This window comes from Plectrocnemia conspersa, unplaced genomic scaffold, assembly GCF_051122295.1.
Source record: "Plectrocnemia conspersa isolate PC_06_02 unplaced genomic scaffold, ASM5112229v1 ptg000003l, whole genome shotgun sequence".
Classification (NCBI taxonomy): domain Eukaryota; kingdom Metazoa; phylum Arthropoda; class Insecta; order Trichoptera; family Polycentropodidae; genus Plectrocnemia; species Plectrocnemia conspersa.
Window position 1 is genome coordinate 25,630,286 of NW_028277167.1, and position 20,720 is coordinate 25,651,005.

General features: G+C 32.2%; 1 protein-coding gene across 4 annotated transcripts; it reads right to left on the minus strand.

The window, feature by feature from the left end:
* Positions 1-360: 360 nt before the first annotated feature.
* Crag (DENN domain-containing protein Crag) lies at positions 361-20,395 on the minus strand. Of its 4 annotated transcripts, none has more exons than XM_088183486.1 (25): positions 20,181-20,395; positions 16,807-16,955; positions 16,571-16,735; positions 14,766-15,093; positions 14,539-14,698; positions 14,283-14,474; positions 14,111-14,212; positions 11,915-12,087; positions 11,044-11,849; positions 10,458-10,980; positions 10,071-10,387; positions 6,527-6,633; positions 6,358-6,466; positions 6,186-6,294; positions 5,926-6,117; positions 5,702-5,788; positions 4,357-4,452; positions 4,024-4,247; positions 3,856-3,959; positions 3,610-3,789; positions 3,444-3,534; positions 3,150-3,380; positions 2,564-2,711; positions 2,383-2,499; positions 361-2,071 (listed from the first exon to the last, which is right to left on the minus strand). In XM_088183486.1, exons 2-25 carry the CDS (start codon positions 16,946-16,948, stop codon positions 1,873-1,875), a joined length of 4,902 nt encoding a protein of 1,633 aa, XP_088039612.1. In that variant the 5' UTR covers positions 16,949-16,955; positions 20,181-20,395; the 3' UTR covers positions 361-1,872. The 4 variants fall into 4 exon arrangements, with proteins under 4 accessions (XP_088039612.1, XP_088039613.1, XP_088039615.1 ...); XM_088183487.1 differs by having other exon boundaries at positions 1,734-2,071; positions 5,702-5,776; XM_088183489.1 differs by lacking the exon at positions 4,357-4,452 and having other exon boundaries at positions 1,734-2,071; positions 5,702-5,776.
* Positions 20,396-20,720: the final 325 nt, after the last annotated feature.

Here is a 20,720-nt window from a genome sequence, read left to right on the forward strand (position 1 = left end):
TTATTATTATATAAAATATATATTTGTATTACATTTGTACAGTTATTTTTATTATCTTTTTATATACATAATATATATACTTTATCGAGAACAAAGCAATCATTCATTATTTTTAATGTTTAATTCGTACAATGATTATATACAAAAATACAGAGTTGCTGAATAAAGAAAATTTAACTATTGAATTTTGTATTTCATACACCACACACGCCCGCTATTTAATGTTTACACAAATTGCGTAATTGTTATCTTTATATGACGGCGACGTAATGTAAACTATATTTATCTACTTTATATATTAATTAAATAGGCAGCAGGTATATGATATAAAAATATGTATAGTGATAATAAAACAAAAAATATTTTCAATATTGTTTTTATTGCATCATAATCGAATTATTTGATCGCTATAATTTTTTTCTTCACTGTATACATCTATTGACTTTAGAGAGCTACGAGGGTGATTAAATTATCTCATTTGGTACAAAAAAATACATATAACTCCAATATTTATTGATCGCTGCCGATTCGCATCCATTTTATTACAATATTATATAATCATAAATAAAATTTATTTTCCAATAAATATTGGCTAACATTGACAATTATTGTTTTTTTTTTAAGATTAAAATTTCTCACTATAATATTCGAGAAAACATGTCTTCATTATAGCAAGAATAACTATGTTTTTCTTTCAATAATGTTTACAATAATATATATCTATTAAAACTATAATAGATGTACTTTATTCATACACTTAACATTAAGTTGATACATAAGTTGTGTCACGTTTTGATAACTACATACTATAAATCAGATAAGAGATTACAGCTCGATCGTACAATACAAGAAGCCACTACTAACGCCTGCACAGTATTTAACACTACTGTGACTATTATATTGCCAAAAATTGGCTTCATACTTAAAAAGTAAAAATCATTTTCTTTTTTATTTGTGTCGTTATTTTTTTAGATAAATAATCTTCAATCTTAACAATATGGAATGATGGCTCGTGGAATATATAAATATTCCCAATACTTTGGACGGTTAATCGGACTAAAATATACATATGATTGAGATAGCCTAGATATGCTTTAATCTATCCCTTTTAACAATCCAAACCCATACTTTATTATATATATATACATATATAAATAATTAATCTATCAAGATTGAGTGTGAACGTTAATTTGTCAGACTATAACAAAAGCGACACAACTTATACAACAACTTAACTATATTAAAAACATCTTTCCCAAGTAACAAAGATTTCGTTTCACGTTTAAAGCTTCTATGTGAGAGGCTAATGTCGATAATCAATCTTCGTTATATATTTATACAACAATTAAAGTAAAAAAATATCACAACTTTTATAACGTGTCTTCTTACATTCAACCGGTTGGTTCAACGACGCAGACGCTCGTTCATTCACGCACATAATATGATTTTCGTTACCCCTACACAATACATGTATACATAATCATTATAAGGCATGTTTTATATTACAAGAATACATTCGTTTAGAACCGACGTCACAATCAATTATTAAAAAAACACTAACATTCTAAACTTCTCGACATGTTTTTTTGTTCAACAACAATTTCGTATCGTTTATAGCTGAGAATAAAGTCATTCATATGCGTTTATTCAAGCATTAAAAAATATATTTATTTGAAATGATTATTAATAATAAATAAAAATACTATATATATATATATATATGGATCACAACACGAATATTACTAAATCGGAATCGCTATGATTCATTCGTGTGGTGTGTCATTATTATTGCATTCGAAGATTGCAGATTAGAATTTATATTCGAGACTATGTTCGGTGACGGACTGCAGGCTTCCTGCGTTTCAGCAGATGTCATTGAAGTGGTTGGAGTTGCAAGTATTTGAAGTAGTGCCGGCAGCAGGTCGCGGCCGCCGCCGGTGGATGATCCTGGGGACGGATTTTGGCTCCGGAGCTGGCCAAATGTCCGAGGGCCACGGTGAACTCTTGCTGTAATACTGTCATGTCTACGTTTTGACGGCCCAGCACTTCGATGGCGAGAAACAGAACATCTCTGGAACGTTAGATTAAGTAAATTAAAATCTAAGACAATACTTATGAATCTTCGGATTAATTAACATCTCATGAATTTTAGGATTGATTTTTTGTCAAGAAGGATACACATTTTAATGTTTGATACACCAGCACTTGTCATGTGCGGGATCATTAGATGCTCACAGATAATAAACACACAATTATAACAACGTTAAAAATGTAAATAATTGCATTATTAAAATGAGGAATATTAAATAGTTTCAATGGATGACAAATTAAAAAAATTCAGCCAAAATGGATTTAAGATATGTGAGAGACAAATAAGCTTACCTGTACAATGAGTGATATTTTCCTGACGAGCAACTATTACTCCTCCATTGATATAAATGCTTAAGCGATTCTGTCAAATCATTGTTTCTGAGACCGTCCAAAACTTGTTGCACAACCCTGAGCGAAAAAATCACACAATTAGCAATAGATAACACAGGCAATAAACAAATATCAATTATACTTATGAGGGAAAGATGTAGAGTGATCAGTGAGCAGAGCGTTCAATAAACGCGTTTGTGATGGCACAGGCCTCCATAGTGACCTCAACGGGGGCCCCAGTTCTGAATGTAGCCGAGGATTATCCCAAAGGCACACAATACGAACACCTCCTATAACAATAAAATTTTAACTCACATTTTTACAGAACATTCTGCCGAAAATTTTTACGTCAAACATTATTTAAATAAAAATATTATGTAGGTAGTGAAACACTTATTTTTTAGAACGTAATATAAATCTAAATATCTACAAAGAATACCTTCAAAAACAAAATAGAATTGAAATCTGTAGTCCAGCTAGAAATTCCAAAAACCTTAGCTTCGGTACCTCACTGTCGTGAGGTACCGAAGCTAGAGAGTGTGCATATACTGGACCCTCAACTTTTTGGGTTTTAAATATTATTTTTGCTTCATTCTGATTTTTAAATTTAATGGTTGAAATTATACATTGCAGCTGTGCGATTTACAATATATTTAGATATATGGTATTTTTTAACTTTACTTCTCAAGAGACAGTTGTAATTTATATGATAAAAAAATCAATCTTACTATTTGCAACTTCTCTATGTTCCGATGCCGCCTTTTCCAAATTATTGTTCTCACTGTTGTGATTATCGTCGGTGTTCTTCATCGCAAACTGTTTTTTGTAATGCGGATCACACAAGTCGGGCAGATGAGTGCTCACGTTGATCCTCTCGAACGACCAGAGCAAGTTCCAATATACGAACGGATGCTCGTCGATAAACCGCGGATCGGCCAAACACGAATCGCCTTCTCGTGCTATATACACATAATATTAACAACAAACTCAATAACAAATACTGCAACAACGAAGGACACTACCTAAAATTGACTCCAGCTCTTTCCTCAAAACGAGCGGGTTCAAATAAGGAGCGCTACTATATTCCGTTTCTTTGTTGCTTTTATGCAAGATCTGGAAATTTAAGAGATAATGTTCATATTTTTATAGTGAGATATACCAAATAAACTATTTATTCAAAAGACGTACAGTGATGGATAACCCTGGAACGGCCAAATTGGTACAAGCTGGACAGCGCGTGTTTAAGTTTGAATCTTCAGCGCTCCACCCTCCCATAATTTCTTCGTCGTACAGCAAATTCATGCAAGTATGGCACTGAGAACAGGAGCTGATTTGCACTTGTACAGCATATTCCGTGTCTGGACGAGTCTGAAAGTATATAATTATTAGATAAGCCATACTAATCATCGTCATATTTAATATATAACATCTTACATATTTAGGACTGTTTGGATACAGATTATCTGGTAGATGGACTATTAAATTGTCACAGTTGTTGGTAAGCAAATCGCCTTCGCTCGGTATCCTACCAACGCTTCCTAAAATCATAGATTATATCAAGTATGATAATTTTATAAATACTGAATATGATGGAATGCATACCGTCAATATTATAAGATCCTGAACCATCGCTAGCTTCCTCTTCGAAAGCCTCTTTTTCCGATCCGATCAAAGAAGCGTTTGTTCCTTTGACTGGCGTCGAATTCGCCGACATCGCTTCTTTGATCTCATCGAATTTCTTAGCGACGCTGGTAGCCGCATACTTTAAGCCGCTAATACCACCCTGGATGAGCTCGTTGGATTTTTTACCAGTGATTCCTCCAGAACTGAGAGTAAACATTGAAATGATTACAAAAATAATTAAATTTCAGGTACTATTTTACATTTAAAATATATATTTAGGTTAACCAAGTTCTTAACAAACAAAATACTCACTTGAAGTTATTGATGGTGCTCTCTATGAATTTCTCCCTAAACTGTGCAAGCTTCATGTCGGTTTTACGTAGTGACAGACGTGCGGGAGAATAACGACTACAAAATATGGATTTTTTGGGAACATGGAAGGGGTTTAAAAATAAAATAAAAATGATTAATTAAATGCAAAAAGTATACATGCTCAACGATCATTCAATGAGTTGCTGAATTTCAAAAATGGCTCTGAAAAACATTACCTAAGTCAAATAGCTATAATTTTTTTAAATACTCAATTATTATTGGTCGATAAATCCACTATTACTACTATGTTATAGCCAATTTTGAAACACAATAACTTATGCAATTAAAAATTTACCAAGCATGTTTTATATAATAAATCATCATGCAACGAGAGATGACATTTTATCTAAATCATACTCTAGTAAAATACAATATGAATTTTATATGAACTTAGCGCTCTAAATATAGATGCAATTTTATTAAGATTTACTTATAAAAGCAGCATTATAGCATGGTTTTAACAACACGGTAATTAATATTTAAAAAGCTAGAGCTTTAGTGCTGAACAATGATAATCTCTATTTACTTCCCATTCTAATTGTATAGTTACGTTTGTCTATGTGTATATGTACGAGTGAAAAACTACGTAGGAAGCAAATTAACTGAATCTTGTTTCTATGTATCTCATTAAAAACAATTATAACGCATACGACGATGATTGATTTTTTTAATTTAGTGCAAATACTGCTTTACAAATGGTGTAAGTTTAAGCATGAAATGATTTGTGACCATAATAGACTAAAAACAGAATATTCTGTTTAAAATTTTTTTCGATTAAGTAAGATTTATTATTATATATACATATGTATATATTTATTAATCAATCTTACTTACAATATTTGCATTGCTACTCTAGGATTCTGCTCAAAACATATAAACCATTTTCTTTCTTCGATATAAATATGCATTATATTGAATGCCATCGGTTTAAAAATTTGATCAGTTGCACTCTAGGACCCTGAAAAATATAGTCCCCTTTTTTAAAATATCAATCATTTTACTATTTTAGATATTTTCTTTCGAAAAGAGTAGCTGCAAAGCTACAAAAATATATAAGTTATATTTGTCTACTCAACCGATTGCCTAATTTTTTCCTTAAGCTAAAAATGCATATCAATTATATATTGAACTGAATACTATATTACTAAATCAATACTTTTAGTGCTTAATTCAACCATTATATCAATGTGGTTTTTAAATATTATTATAATCATGCCTAAATAAATGATTAAAGCAGCAAAAATGGAGCATTAGATATATTACATAAAACCACAAATATTCTCACCCAAAACTGATCTTAAGACTGCTTCCGATGCTCGCTAGGCTGGCTGACATGCTAGCTGCCGGAGCCGTCTCACTTCTGTGGAGTTTCCTAAAACATTGTTATCAACTGTAGGACAACATTTATGCAATGATAGAAATAATGAGGGAGCGAATCTTTAAAAATCAAACAATAAACAGTAGTAAAATCTATTCTATAAAAAAATGAGAAATGAACAAAAGACTAACGCAGACGTCTCAGTCGTCGGCGGTGAGTCGGTGAAGGTGGAACTCCTCTTAAACAAAACCGGATTATCGCTAAGCTCATGTTTCGGCGACGACGGTTGTTCTGGAAGCTGCTCCGGTTGAGAATTGAGCGCTTCAGCTTCGGATAGAGCTCCGAGAGGATCGTCGATCAGCACTGGAGTACGGGGAGATGTTCTATAAATACAATAAATACATAATTAATTCATCTCACATTATTATCAATAAAAAATAATAATAAATACCTCAAAGGAGATGCTTTTAAAGCATCATCTTTTTGTAAATCTTCACTAGAACTGCCTTCCGGGAAGTTCAATACTCTCGAGCAATTTTTTCGTTGTGATTGATTCTCATCTATGCATTAATTTAATTGGTTAAAAATAAAATATATACATAAATTAAATGACGATTTTATACCTATATGAGTAATTTGCAATTTATCTAATATCTGAGCATCTCCGCCAAAACTTTCTGAATTCGACAGCATCTTCAAAGACGGACTTTCGGGCGGTGTGTGATGTATTGTCTGAAATTCAATTATTAATATATTATTCTGAATTCAGAATCACAAAGAATAGAAACATACCTTTCGTTTTTCGGCGATGTTATTAGCCCAAGTGCATGAATCTGTTCGTCCTAAACTGTTTGATCTCTGTCTTGCCAATTCTGGAAGATCAGGATCGGAGGGTAATCCTAAAATAATTAAATCAGTTTAATTGTATAGCTATAAAACAGGTTTTGCTATTATATGGAATTTTATGTTTCGGTGTGCCGGTTAGAAATTTTTCGCTGCCTCGAGTCTCGGGAATTTCAAAAAAATTAACAGGAAAATCGAGACTTATAAAATTGATATAATATTTCGTACATATAAGGTTTTAAATAAGATCTGCATAGTCGAAAACATCCAAATAACCGTACCAGTTTGGTATACAAACAGGTAGCAAGCGGACAATAATAAAGAAAATATTCTTTCATATATAGATTTACAGATCGACAAAAAAATATTCTGAAAGAAACGGATAATGATTATTTCGTATTACAAATAAAATCTTTTGACATTGTTAAGTACGAGTATCATTTAAAACGAAAGAAATTGCAAGAGAGGGAATATTTCAAATCCCACGATACTTTTTGGCGAGTAATAAAAAGAACGATGCACGCGTTATTCCTAGAACACTTCATAATGAAGATCTTCTAGAAAAATATTTTTTTTATTGAAAGTATCAGTTTGTCTTCTGCCTTTAGCCAAATACATTCTGTGCTTTACGGTTTTCGATTTATAATTGTAAACATAGATTTTGGACTACAATTTTAAAGATTACTATTTATTTACAACTGTTGTTTAGTATTATTTTTATTATTAAACTATTTTCGTCCATAGTGAATAAATATCAATCAGTAGTTTGGAAGCATTTTAAAAAATTAGAAAAGGAGTCATCTCAATGCAGCCACTGTCCGAAGCAGATTTCGAGTAAGGGATCGAATATGAGTGGATTATTAAAACACTTGGATCCGATACTATGAAATTTATTTTAAATTTATATGATGACAAAAAGAGAGATTAGTCAAATAAATAAACCTCGTATTTTTCGGATCAGAATTTATATTGCATGGGTCAGAGTTTATATTAGATGGTCAGAATTTATATTAGATGGTCAGAATTTATATTAAATGGTCAGAATTTATATTAAATTGTAAGAATTATTTTGACAGATGGTCAGAATATATTTTTTCAGTTGGCAAAAGTGTTATCGTATAGTGCTGTTATTGCTGTAACGCTGAAGATTGGTACAACTGGTCGATCTGTCATTCGCATGTCGGCAATTTATTATCATTATCAACTTGTTTGGTTGGGCTCGCAACATGTCAGATGTGAACACAATTAGCCGTGCTTCTCTGTCGTTATTCCCACTTCATTTGTCGCTCTAAATATCTTCGCGTCTCACATACGATTAAATATATTTGTTGAGTTATCTATGGGGTGTTCAATGTTTTGAGCAACGCTCGCTCGCTCACACCCACCCTGTCCCAACAGTTTTGACGCGAGCAATTTATATTCTAACCTTTTAATAATTATTATGACTATTTCTATTCTAACCGTTTAAAAGTATAATTATGACCGTTCATTATTTTAATTCTAATCGCCCTATATTTTTATTCTGACCGTATATTATTTTTATTCTATCCATTTGATATTTATTCTGACTAAATAGTATAATTATGACCATTCATTATTTTGATTCTGATCATCCTATATTTTTATTTTGACCATTTGATATTTATTCTGACTCTGAATAATATAAACTTTGATCATTTAATATGTTACCAATATATAATCTAAAGGAGCCCGTTCAAAAATCAACTATACATAAATCATGTAATTCATCTAGCTGTAATAAAAGTTTTATACTGAAAAGAGGGAATGTCAAACATGAAAATTCTGTTGAAGAGGACGACGACAACGATGAACAAGATAATCAGAAAAGTAATAATAGAAACTACAGAAATTGCAAATGAAAAACCATGTTAGAAACCGAGCTTCAATAATGCTCTAAATGCAACTCGTAAAATTATAAACTTATTTCGAAAAAGTCCAATGAAAAATGCAACTTTACAAAAATACGTATAGAGTGTATTTAATATCGAACTTAATTTATTTTTAGATTTAAGACAAGGTGGAATTCTTTACTTTTGATAATCGAAAGATTTTTAAATTATAGAATTGTATTAAGAAATCTTTGATTGATCTCGATACTGCTCATATTTGGAATGAAACGAATATTTGCATATTGGAGAATAATTCTAAAGTACACCCTACTATAAAAATATCAGTTGAAGCTCTGATTGTTATTTTATTGATTTTCTGATGAAAATGTTATTCGAAATCAATACAATTTTATCGCAAGAAATGTTTTCAATTCTGAAAGCAAAAATAGAATAAAGACAAAATATGCGCCTCATTGATTTAATTCTTCATGTTATCAATAAAAACTATTTTTCAAGTTAGCCCAAAAAAGCATGCATAAAATATGATCAAGAATTATTAAGACGACTTTTTCCACTGTAGAATGATCGGATATCGAAGAAATCAAGGAAGAAAAAAGCACTGATTGTATTGTCATAATGTCAATTGAAAAATAAAAAATACAATCATCAAAAGGAATTTCAGATCTTTTAATTAACTGGAACTCAAGACTCGGAATTCGAATCTGTTATATAGATCATTGCTATCAATAAAAGTACAACAAAAAAAAGTATAAAAGTAAACGAACGTATATTCAACACGATAATAAAAAATAGGCTATCCGATTGATCATTAAATGCTTTAATCTTTTTAAAAACATATTTTGCATTGAATATGTAAACTATTTGTTTAATAAATATCTGGGCAAATATTTCTCATTTGTTACAATAAATTAATATATAGTACTCCCCAATAACACGGTAGATAGGGAGCGTGTACGGAGATTGGAATTTTTTGTAATGTGTACATACGAATGCGTATGTATATGTAAGTCCGTGTAATATCACTCGCACATATTTAGCACGGCAGTGGTGCACGCAATGGATAACAAGTAGTTATACTTCTGTTGACATAAGAGCGTGTTCTCAGGGATAGTGCTCACAGGGAGCGTGTTCTCCAGGAGTTTACTGCATACCGTGTAGATATGTAGCTACGTTTTTCCACAAATAATACATATTTTTCTCAGATAATTATTTCATAAAAATATTGCATCATTTTTTTCTATGATTTAAATCAACGCTGTACAACTTTTCTTAGACTTAGGGTCATTTTTCCGTTTTCAAACATTTAAGGGGTCAAAATATCTTTTGCTGTAAATCAAGGTTGCCTCGGACATTTCTATTTGTATACCCCATGCCCGAGTAAACGAACAAAAATATCTGAGGTGACTTTTTTTTAGCTCATTTTTTAAAATTCTATTTAAAAACACGAATTGGTTGTTAGGACTGATTTAAATTAAAAATAATCAGTATCAAGTGAAGATTCCCGAGAATTTGAAAAACCAAAGACTTCAGAATCCACAATGCTGGTGCAATATCATGGTGAAGCAGTCGGGGTTTTAGCAATTTTTAATGTAGCACTTTGATTATATTTATGATTATCTCACCTGATATTAATAATCCAGCAGTGTTAGATATCCTAGCGCGGTGATTGGAATTCAACTTCAAAATTGTAGCTCCTCGTTTCCACCGATCATCGATACCATCATGAGCTACGTATCCGGCGCCAGAGTCTAAACTGGTCCTACTTGCTGACGGATCGGCCGGTACGCTCAACGGACGATTGTAATTGTGGAGAGCGCGAGGCAAAGGTACTCCGGCTGAACCCTCTCGTCTACGAGCCTCTCTCCTAGCGCCAGCTCGTCTGAACAAAGCTGCCCCAACTACGGCGACTCGAAGTTTATTCCACAGCAATTGAGAACCACTATTTAAATAAATGACCTATTAACATACATCAAAGAATGCTTTTATAATAAAAAATAAAGGATAAAAACCTTGGCATATCTTGTGGCCACGTTGCTTCGAGCACACATTTGTTATAAAAACCGTAGGTCAGAGCATTTGGTTGTACGCCGCTGCGCTTCATCAAAAAGAGCAATTTGACTGCTAAAACCGGTAAGGAATGCACACCGCAGACTTGCATCATCACTCGATAGCAAACCTCGTCGCATGGAACTTTAAGCTTACTGGCCTTCACCAACAGCTCGTAAGCGTATCTCAATAGTGTATGCTCTTTCCCAGGCTTCAGCATGAGATGGCAAGGCAGCAGTATAAAATAGAGCGAATAGCACGTTCCTAGAAGGCAACGGGCCCACATCTCCGGATTGGCAGACAGTTTGAGAGCCAAGAGTTGAGCGCATTTGATCTCATGTCGAGTCCGACGAGCTAGGGGCGAATTATCCTGGTTCTCATTATTACCATCCGACGCCATGACCATCTGAATTCCTCTAGGAACCTTTTTACGACCTCCGAGTAATGCCGGGTTCAGCTCGAATTTATCGTATAAATACAGTTCACCTAAAAAGCGATTGATCATATTAAAAAAATATATAGCATACCACTACATTTTTAATAACATACCTGGATGGAGAGGATCAGGCGGCAGTACAAAAACAGTTCGTTCCGAACTATGAGCAGCCGTTTCAATATCCAACAATCGTATTTGCGACGTTATATCGTCCAAACCGCTGACTTTCTCGGTGCATTCATCGAAGAATGTCAAACCATGATCCCCATCGCACACGAAAGATCTTTCTTCAATGAACCGAATAAACATTTGAGTGTGCATCAATAGAGTGAAGAACTTCTGATGCATTTTATCACGCGATCGTAAAAATGCTTGCAGTTGAAACAATGCCTGAGGATCCGTCGTGCCAACTGTCGGAGCTTTAGTGATCGGCAGAAGAAATGTCCTATATCCTTTCAGCGTCAGAGCCATGAATCTCAAAAATGCTCCTTGGATCTCCAGCTCGATCTCTAACTCTTTCCTTCTCTTTTGAAAGTCTCTGTCTAAGCTCGTAGTCGGTTCTCCATTGTAATACGAATGACTGTGATGAGTTCCACCTCCGATTGGTCTCACTTTATCGAACAAAGTATCTAAAGTGTTCCGCAAAACTCTAGCTTGCCTTTTAGGTAAGATTTTGACGGATATGTGACGCTGAGCTTCACATACTGTGATATTGTTTGTGTCTAAATCGACGCAGGAAACGTCCGGGGGCGGATCGTAAAGATCGAAGAATCGCGAATCGACTCCAATCAAATATGGCACAGGAGCGTGCAGAACTTCGGCTAAACCTAACGGACAGAGTGGGATGTATGGACATTGCCATTTGAACGGAAATAGAAGACTCGAGACTGCTTCCGATACGGCAGTTAAGATATCAGGCCTGAAAATTCAAGTTTATATAAAGTAAATGTAAAATATAGATAATGCAGTAGTCTATAGATGTACCTTAGTGAGTGAATGAGTATCTTCTGTTCTGTTAACGCTAAGGTCAATAGGAGTAAACAATTTTCCGTTCCTAAATTGAGCAATAATTGTCGGAAACCGGCGCCACTTCTCACTAGAGGTTGGTCTTCTCGTTGTGTTAAAATAACTCTATCACTAACATTTGTCGTTGATAGCTAAAAATAAATACATTTTGATAGTATATTATTATACTAAGCACATAGTTACAATTAGAAATTTAAAACAATACTTGATTATACATGTTACACATTTGAGATATGAAGCGGCTGAAAATTAATGCAAGCAAAACAAAAACTTTTGGGTAAAAATTGTTGAACCAATTATTGACTTTTCTCTCTCTTTATTTGCAATCTGTCTCTAGCGAGGACAATAAGCAGGTTTTATTTCAAACTGAATTGGCTCGTAGGGGAAGAAGCTCATTAGCTATTTCCTGTAATCAACTAGCTAGCAATCGCTACAATCTTCTAATTAGAGTCTCCAATTCGAGTAATCGAGTACTCGATACTCGAGTATTTTTGTCTATTTTTCAAGTACTTGATAATCGAGTATTTTGAAAATTACTCGATTAATACTCGAAATTAAAAAAATTTGAAATATTTCAGAAACAAAAATAACTTTAACTCGGTCCGGTAAAGGTTAACGTCTTGCTTTTATTTGGCGTTTATGCCCGAAGTCCCGAGTTAGAGCGGTTACTATCAGGTTTAATTTTTTCATAGTTCCATAGTTGCATAGTTCCGGTCGTCGGCTATGTTACTGGGTACGACGGAGAAATTTCTTTTGTGTTTTCTGTTCGACAGTCCCGACTTATCTAATTTATGGCAATGAACAATATGAAATATCAACAAAAAAAATTTTAGGTTTTATGACTATACAGTTGTAGCGTAAAGTGTTGTAATTTGTTTATACTGATCCCTCAGCTTAAAATATAAATCAAAACAATTGTGTGTTTTAAAGGCATTTAAAGTAAAGGCAGTTCTTTGCGAACCGTTTAGCTCTAGAATGAAAGTGATTAACCCAAATACATCTTCGAAGGATATAGATTTAAATTCTTCGCATTAATCAGAAGGAGTAGAATATTGTATATTGTTAAGAAAAAAAATCTATTCAAGAAGAATTACAAAATGCTATTTTGTCAATAGTCGAAGGAAATAAGAGAAAAACAGAGAAGGGAATGAAAGAAGTGAACATAAAAAGAGAGTTCAAAAAATTTTATATCTCTAAAAAGCGAACAGATATAAATTAGAAGCCTTATTCAACGCGTTAATGACAATAAGACCAACATCAACAGCAACGGAAAGGGTTTTTTCCATAACGGGAATAATAAAACTAAAGGTTAGCAGTAATATTAAATTCGAGACACTTTTTGCATTATTGTTTTTAAAAAGTATGTTCGTGAAGTTAAAATAATTGTAAAAATTAACATACTAAGTATTTTATTTATTTATTTATATGTACACGAATTTGAATAATAGCTATTTTGGTACATTTGGTAAATACTCGAAAGTACTCGAGTACTCGAGTATTTTAAAATTTTAATATTCGATACTCGAGTAGTTGATGGTTCGAGTAATTGGAGACTCTACTTCTAATATAGTTCCTAAGTTTGGCATGTCTTGATATCATTAGGCACTATAATCATTTTTAGATATTTGGTCTGGAATCTATCTATAATATTAATACTAAAAGGTGTTGGCGGTTCGAAGAGTAGTTAGAAGAGTACTTTAAGTAATAAAAGAGAAGGGTGGTGCCACTAGATACACATTTTAAAAATTAAAAATGAGCAAAAACATCGTTTTTACTTTTTTAAATTACATAAACGTGTGTAGAAAGTACAAAAATATAAAAAATAATGTCTGGTCCAATTATTTTGTCACACCCCTGAATATAAGAATTAATAACTCATCCATGAATAATGTCACACAAACTTTAAATCTAATGAACCTATGAAACCCATTGACCTTTAAAAGTAATTTTCTATTGTAAAAAGGTTGCCTTTATATTGATCAGATTATTTTCACATTCTGTACATTTAAATAGAAATATAAGAGTGACACTTTTTACTATTTCAGTTGTAAAAATTTCATTATTCTTATCTAACAGTTAAGTAAATCGTTTTAAATTCCTTACATTTCTATCTACATAAATACGTTAAGCTGCATCCATTAACTAGCTAATCACCTGTATGAGTATTCTTGGTTCAGGAAACGGCACTTCTTCCATCAAATGCGTTATGTACCGCTCTATCGGAATTGTCAGTTTCTCTTTACTAGTCGCCAAATTCTGAAAAGCAAAAAAAAAATTAAATACCTTGTACAAAATTACATTACAATAGTAACAATCGATAGATTACCAAAATGTATAGAAGCCATCTTTCAAACGTATCGCTAAACGGCCAATGCGACAAGAGGCAAATGCTCTTATTGATGTGCACCGAATTGTACAGATTCGAAATACCCTTGCGCCAGCCGAGACCTTCCATTTGAAAATCTGTCAATTTGTTGTGGTCGTAGTCTTCATAGAAGGTGACGGCGGATCCGTATACCTTCATAGGAATATAAATATTAGTATATTATAATTTTGATTGATAATAGTATAAATGGATTTACTTTATCAGTGGCGTCAGAAACGGTCAGGACGAATGTGGAGAACACCGGTTTTGGTTGCGAGGCCTGATTCGGCCATACCTCGAGGGTGGCCCCCATCGGCAAGCAAAACAACGGCACGGACGATGGAAAATTAAAATTATTATAATCTACGGACGGATACCTGAAATGATAAATTGATGCTTAATACCTTCTGTAATAAAGCAAAGTTTAGGTAAGGTATTAATTACCTAAATAAAACATCTGGCTTATAAGACAGCAACGTAGGCCTGTTCATGGACTTTTTATAACACAGAAACACATCGTTCCCCATCATCCCTTTGTTGAGATTCTTAGGTATTTGACAGAAAGCATGCGGAGGCAGATCGCCTTTGTTGGCGATCACGATACAGACATCTGTCACAACGAGGGCGTTACAAGGAGCAGTGTGATTCGCTCTTCGGTATGTGATGAATGTTTTCGCCGTCGAGTTATTGACATTGGCTACCCGACCACCGACACTTTCCAAGACCATTTCGGCATCGACCATCAAACGTTCTTTGCCATCATACATTACGCCTGAAATAAATTATAAATATGATATAGATAAACAGTAACAATATAGTATTTCAAGAATATATAAAAAAAAAATATATCCAACAAGAATATATAATATTCTTTCCAATGAATATATGTTGATAAAAGGGGCGTTTAGAGTTACAATTGATTGATAAAATAAAAAAATATATATTCTACAGGAATGAGAAATTGTTTTTAATTTAGTAAAACTAGACTCATTAACCACAGGATGGGTTCTGCACGCGTGATTTTTGATTTTCAAAGATGGAATTATATATTATGAATCATTATTTTAATTATTCAATTTTATTATTGTTATATTATTAAAAAACCGTGTTTTTCACGTAAATGTTCTAAAAAAAACATATTTTTATTTTTTTGTTGAATATTTATTATTTACCTAAAAAAAAGAGAAAAGAAAATAATATCAATTTTTGAAAAAAAAATTCAGGCATGAAGTGGTTAATCATAAATTTTAGTGTTTTTTTTCTAGATAAATCAGAATTACCAAGTAGAAATGACAATTGAACAAAGATGATTTATCATGCAAAAACATGTCATTTTATGACACCTAAGAATTTGAATAAATAAACATACAATGACAACTCAGATTTTCGAAAACCATTAACATTAATTACCGTAACAAAAATTATGTAAGCACACTAAGTATGTTAATGTATTTATGATCTTGAAGACGCGCCTAGAAACAATACACAATGTCCTATTCAGTATGGTTATATGTATAATTTATCATCATTAGTGAGTGACCACAATGGGTTTGCTTATAAAGGGCTACCCGGAAGACATAAACTTACTTCATTGGAGGGAGTCATTAACCACTTTCCAAACGATTTTTTTAAGTTTTCTTATAAAAAACAAACATTTTATTATGTATTAATTAAATTTTTTTTTTATAAAAAAATATTGAGAGCCACTGTCAAGATAAAAAATAAACGACATTTTAGTTCATAAACTAAAAATAAAATCATGTTGTTAGAAATGTCGCAAGCGTGTGTATACACGCCCGGGATCAGATTTATTCTCTTAACTATATTATTTTTTCAATATGAGTTAGCATACATATGTGTGCTAACTTTTCGGTTAATCACTTTTCTGATTTTATGTAGCTTTCAGAATAAATATTAAAAAATAATTAGAATGGGCTCAACAACAACGAGACTGGACACTTGAGGATACATTACATACCTATAAACAAAAATTATAGCCAAATGTATATCACCGAGGGAAAGTGATGATATGGAAATGTGAAGAATGATGAAGAAGACTAAGGGATAAATACTACAGGACTAACACTAACAGATCTATACAGTGCCAGAAGTTATAAAAGAAAAGAAGTCAAGCGTTGATTGTGAGTCAGTCTATTTTACTAATATAAAAGTTTTAGTGAAATTGAGTAATTTATAGTTTTTATTTTTCATTATACATGATTCCGAATCACTATACAAAAGATCAATACCTATATCAACCAATGGTGCCCGATCACGTCCACGCCGATAGCACACATAACATTCCGGAGACCGTAGAGAACCATGATTCAAATTTGCTGGCAAACCGCTCGGCGTGAATTCCAACAGCTGGTAATCTTCAGGTACTTTTTCGTCGAGTCCGAGAAATACAATACCTAGAAAAATATCTGAATGTCAATATCGCTCATCAATACGATTCTTTGTAATGTGTCATCATTCTCAATACCGAGGTCCGTTATTGGCGCCTTTGAGTCGTTGCTCTTCAGATGTCCCGAGTCGCTAAAAATCGACTCTTCCAGTAGCTCGGGGTTATCTGGCAGCCCGGCCACAACAAAGTAATCAGCTATTCGCCTGTCGTCCATCGCCATTTTTGAACTGCAAACAATTTCATTATTAACATGAAGTATTTTATGCATGTAATTATTATAATGTAAACATTTGACGCGCACACAAAAGAAAGATGACCTCTATGATAAGATGTTTGTGTACGTTTAGGCACGCGTATAAAATGAGGGGCTCGGGAGCAATGTCAACATTCTTAAAATTTTAATTTCGGTATCTACAGTAAAATATCACACAGTCTGTTTTTTTTCAATTCAGTTCCTTTCTAAGCAAAAGCTATTTTAAGTTGAGAAAATAAAATATCAGTGTACTTTAAGGATTCAAGTTGCATCTTTACATTAATAATAAAAAATGTGAAGCAAAATAAATTATACACAGTGACATAATGTAGCAAAAACACATTTGCAGTTTTGATTGCATTTAGTTAATAGTTTTATCAATGGGAATTTCCAACCACTAACAAAAAGAATGTCATTCTGCTATTTTTAAAGTTTAGAGGAAGCAGATTGATCTTTTTTTAAAGGCGAAATTAAAACGATATATCTTTCAACTAATCGTAAAGGTTTAGACTTTAAGCCTTTACGATCAGTTAAAAGATATTATATCGTTTTAATTTCGCCTTTAGAAAAAAGATAAGCTTACACGGCAATGCGTGATATGTTATTCACGGAAAAAATAATAAGATTCGAAAAGAAGCAAGAAATTCATCAAATTAAAAATCAATATTATTTTATTTACAAATAAACTGGTAATTTGATATGTTAAATATTAACATGTATGTATCATATATATACATTTTAGATAAATAAGAACAGTAAATGGGTTAAAAGGAAATATTAATCGCAATACTTACCAATTGCTAATGTTTATTTAACTAAATAAATATTAACATACGATCCACTACTGAATTTTACATGAACTTTTAATGACTATAACGATTAACGAGGTTTGACTGAAATTTGATAAGATATTGCATTTAAAATAAAAACAAAAACATTACTCATATTTGATACACTTTTTAATTGCAACTGATAATACACTTCCGGCAAATGTTTATATACCACACCATAAAAAGATTGAGTTACTTAAAAATATTGATTCATGATTTCAATAAAATTAATAATACATTTATAAAATGATATCATACCATATATCATATACATATGTATATATGTACATATAATGAATATTAACTAATTAATAGGTTCGATATTGTTGATGTTGAATTAATTAATCTTGTTTATTTCTTAACCCTTTGGTAACAGAGAGGCGATATATCGCTTCTATGATCTTGTACAAGAAATAAGAAAGAGCTATTTAGAGATGTTACTCCTCCGTATTTTTCGCATAAGTGGTTTTTTACTGTAAATTTGGAAACATCCTACATGTTTTTTATTATCTAATAAAAATATAAATATGAAGTACGAACTATGTATTATATTTTACCATAAACTGTAAAAAAATATTAATTATCATGGGCTTTTTCAGATTTAAAAAAATCGACTTTATGGGAAAGCTAATTTTTGTGTCAGAAAAAATATAAAATTGTTCAGTAATATATATATATATATATATATATATATATATATATATATATATATATATATATATATATATATATATATATATATATATATATATATATATATATATATATAATTTACAACAGTTAACCCAGGGCTAATGAAGCAATTGTTCATCAGTAAAGTTAAAATATACAGGGTGAAAATAATTTTTGCATAATTTTCATATGACCCATTAGGTGCTTTATTTTATTTTATTTCTTTACGTTTAGTAATATTTTATTATTCTAATGTATATTTTGTTTTATTTCTCAGAATTTAAAACCACACGGCAAAGATGGAATTATGTATTATACATTATTATTTCAATTTAAATATTGCTATATTATAAAAAAATGGGTGTGGTTTAACAGGGAATTATTTAAAGAGATATAGGCATTTAAATAAATACTTTGTTCCATAAAACGAATTGTTTGCACATAATTGTAAGATAAATATTCGGATTTTTTCATCGGAAAAGGATTCGTTGCTGAGTTATTCATGGGGTGTTCACGTTCTGACCAAGTAATGCACAAATTATTTTATATATTGCTCATTTAAATTATTGTCCTCTAAAAACGTGTTTATTCGAGAAGTTCTAAAAATTATTTTTTATTTTTGTTGTACACTGTTCACTAAAAAGAACGAATACTATATTTTTACACGATTTTATTTTGCAATATTGTACTTCAAACATTTCATTAATTACGTTATGCAAAGAAATATATAACATTAAACTGCAAGTGACATAGAGCGGATTCGAATGAACGTTGGTTTAAAAAATATATTTTACTGATAAATTGTGTCATCGGCTCAGATAAAATTTTCATAAATATATTAAACGATAATAAAAAAAGCCAATTCTCAGAAACATCTCGTAAATAAGGCAAAGATGTGTCAGACATTTCTAGCGATGAAAGCAATATTTGTCCCGTGCATTTCTTAATTAAAATACACACCTATGAATAATATTTTGTAGAATTTATCTATTGGGTTTTTATTATTACATTTTTTACATGAGTTTCTATACGGAAATATTGTTCTTTAGGAAACCAATCTGTAATTTTTGGTAGAAAAACCATTGGGTGTATATTTATAACTTTGTTAAAAAAATAAATCAGTTTTTTTAACAGCTTTGGAAAATTATTTCAGCCGTGAAGTTGTTAATGTGTCATTAAACTTTTTTATTTGTGAATCAGAATTGCTGTCATTATCGAGTAACAAAAACAATAACTTATAAAATATGTTAAACTGCATTAAAAATATCAAAAGATTTTTTTCTTTAGCATATGTATGTAGTGTACTACTCTATTTTTGTCAAGAAACAGTGCAATCAGTAGAAATAAAATAAAAAGTACAATTTAAAATATGCAGAGCAAAGCAAGGGACGATGAGATAATAATATCGTCAACCGTATCTCGATCCCTGTGACCAATCACAGGACAGAAATTGAAATGCATAGACTGATCACTGTAGCATTTAAATATTAATAGCAAATAAAACGGGAGCAAGATGATATCCTTGTGCTGTAAAATATTTCAATTGCGCGATAAGTTATGCGACCGTCAGGTTTTACTGTACAATTGATAATGTTACAAATGCGACGTAATAAACGAGCGGCAACACGAGAACGAAATGACGGTTCAGAGATCGAATTCAATGCCGCCGGCGTCGCGTTACGGGCGAAAACACTGACCGCAAGCTGATCAGGGTCGTCGACTTCAAGAAGTATTGGCCGACGAGCGCATTCCAGTGAATCTGACGGGACGCGCCGGTGGCGCAGGCGGATGTCCCGAGGACATGGAAGCACTCGCAGCGTCGCAGACGAAGCCCGACCGCTTCGAAGCGAGCGGAAGCCTTGCGATTGACAGCGGCCGCGCCGATCGCCACCGGTATTGCCACTGCGAAAAAAACGTCACACGCCGATTTTGAAGGACGAACGAATTACGCTCTGACATTTTAATTAAAAACACAAAGGATTACCTTAATACTGGTTTTATCATAAATACAAAAATTTCAATCGATAAATTCAACTTTAATAGCGTTTATGATCAAGCAATTTATTTTTAGGCGTGGTCATGCCCATATATGTATGTATTTTTCTCTTTTATTTACATATTACATGGCAAAATTCAAATTTTTAATATCTTCTGTTATTTATACTTCAATACAGATTTTCATTATGGCTAAAACTTGGCGGCACTCTGATAACACTGGCGTGTAAACAACTTTAAAC

Bases quoted from the DNA above. Each gene is read 5' to 3' on its own strand.
- Crag (XM_088183486.1), bottom strand. From the start codon at position 16,948: ATGGCGATGGACGACAGGCGAATAGCTGATTACTTTGTTGTGGCCGGG. The intron at 6,295-6,357 runs GTATAAAATCGT...ATTAATGCATAG, and splicing joins ATTGCAAATTACTCATATAG to ATGAGAATCAATCACAACGA. The intron at 3,960-4,023 runs GTATGCATTCCA...CTATGATTTTAG, and splicing joins AGGATCTTATAATATTGACG to GAAGCGTTGGTAGGATACCG.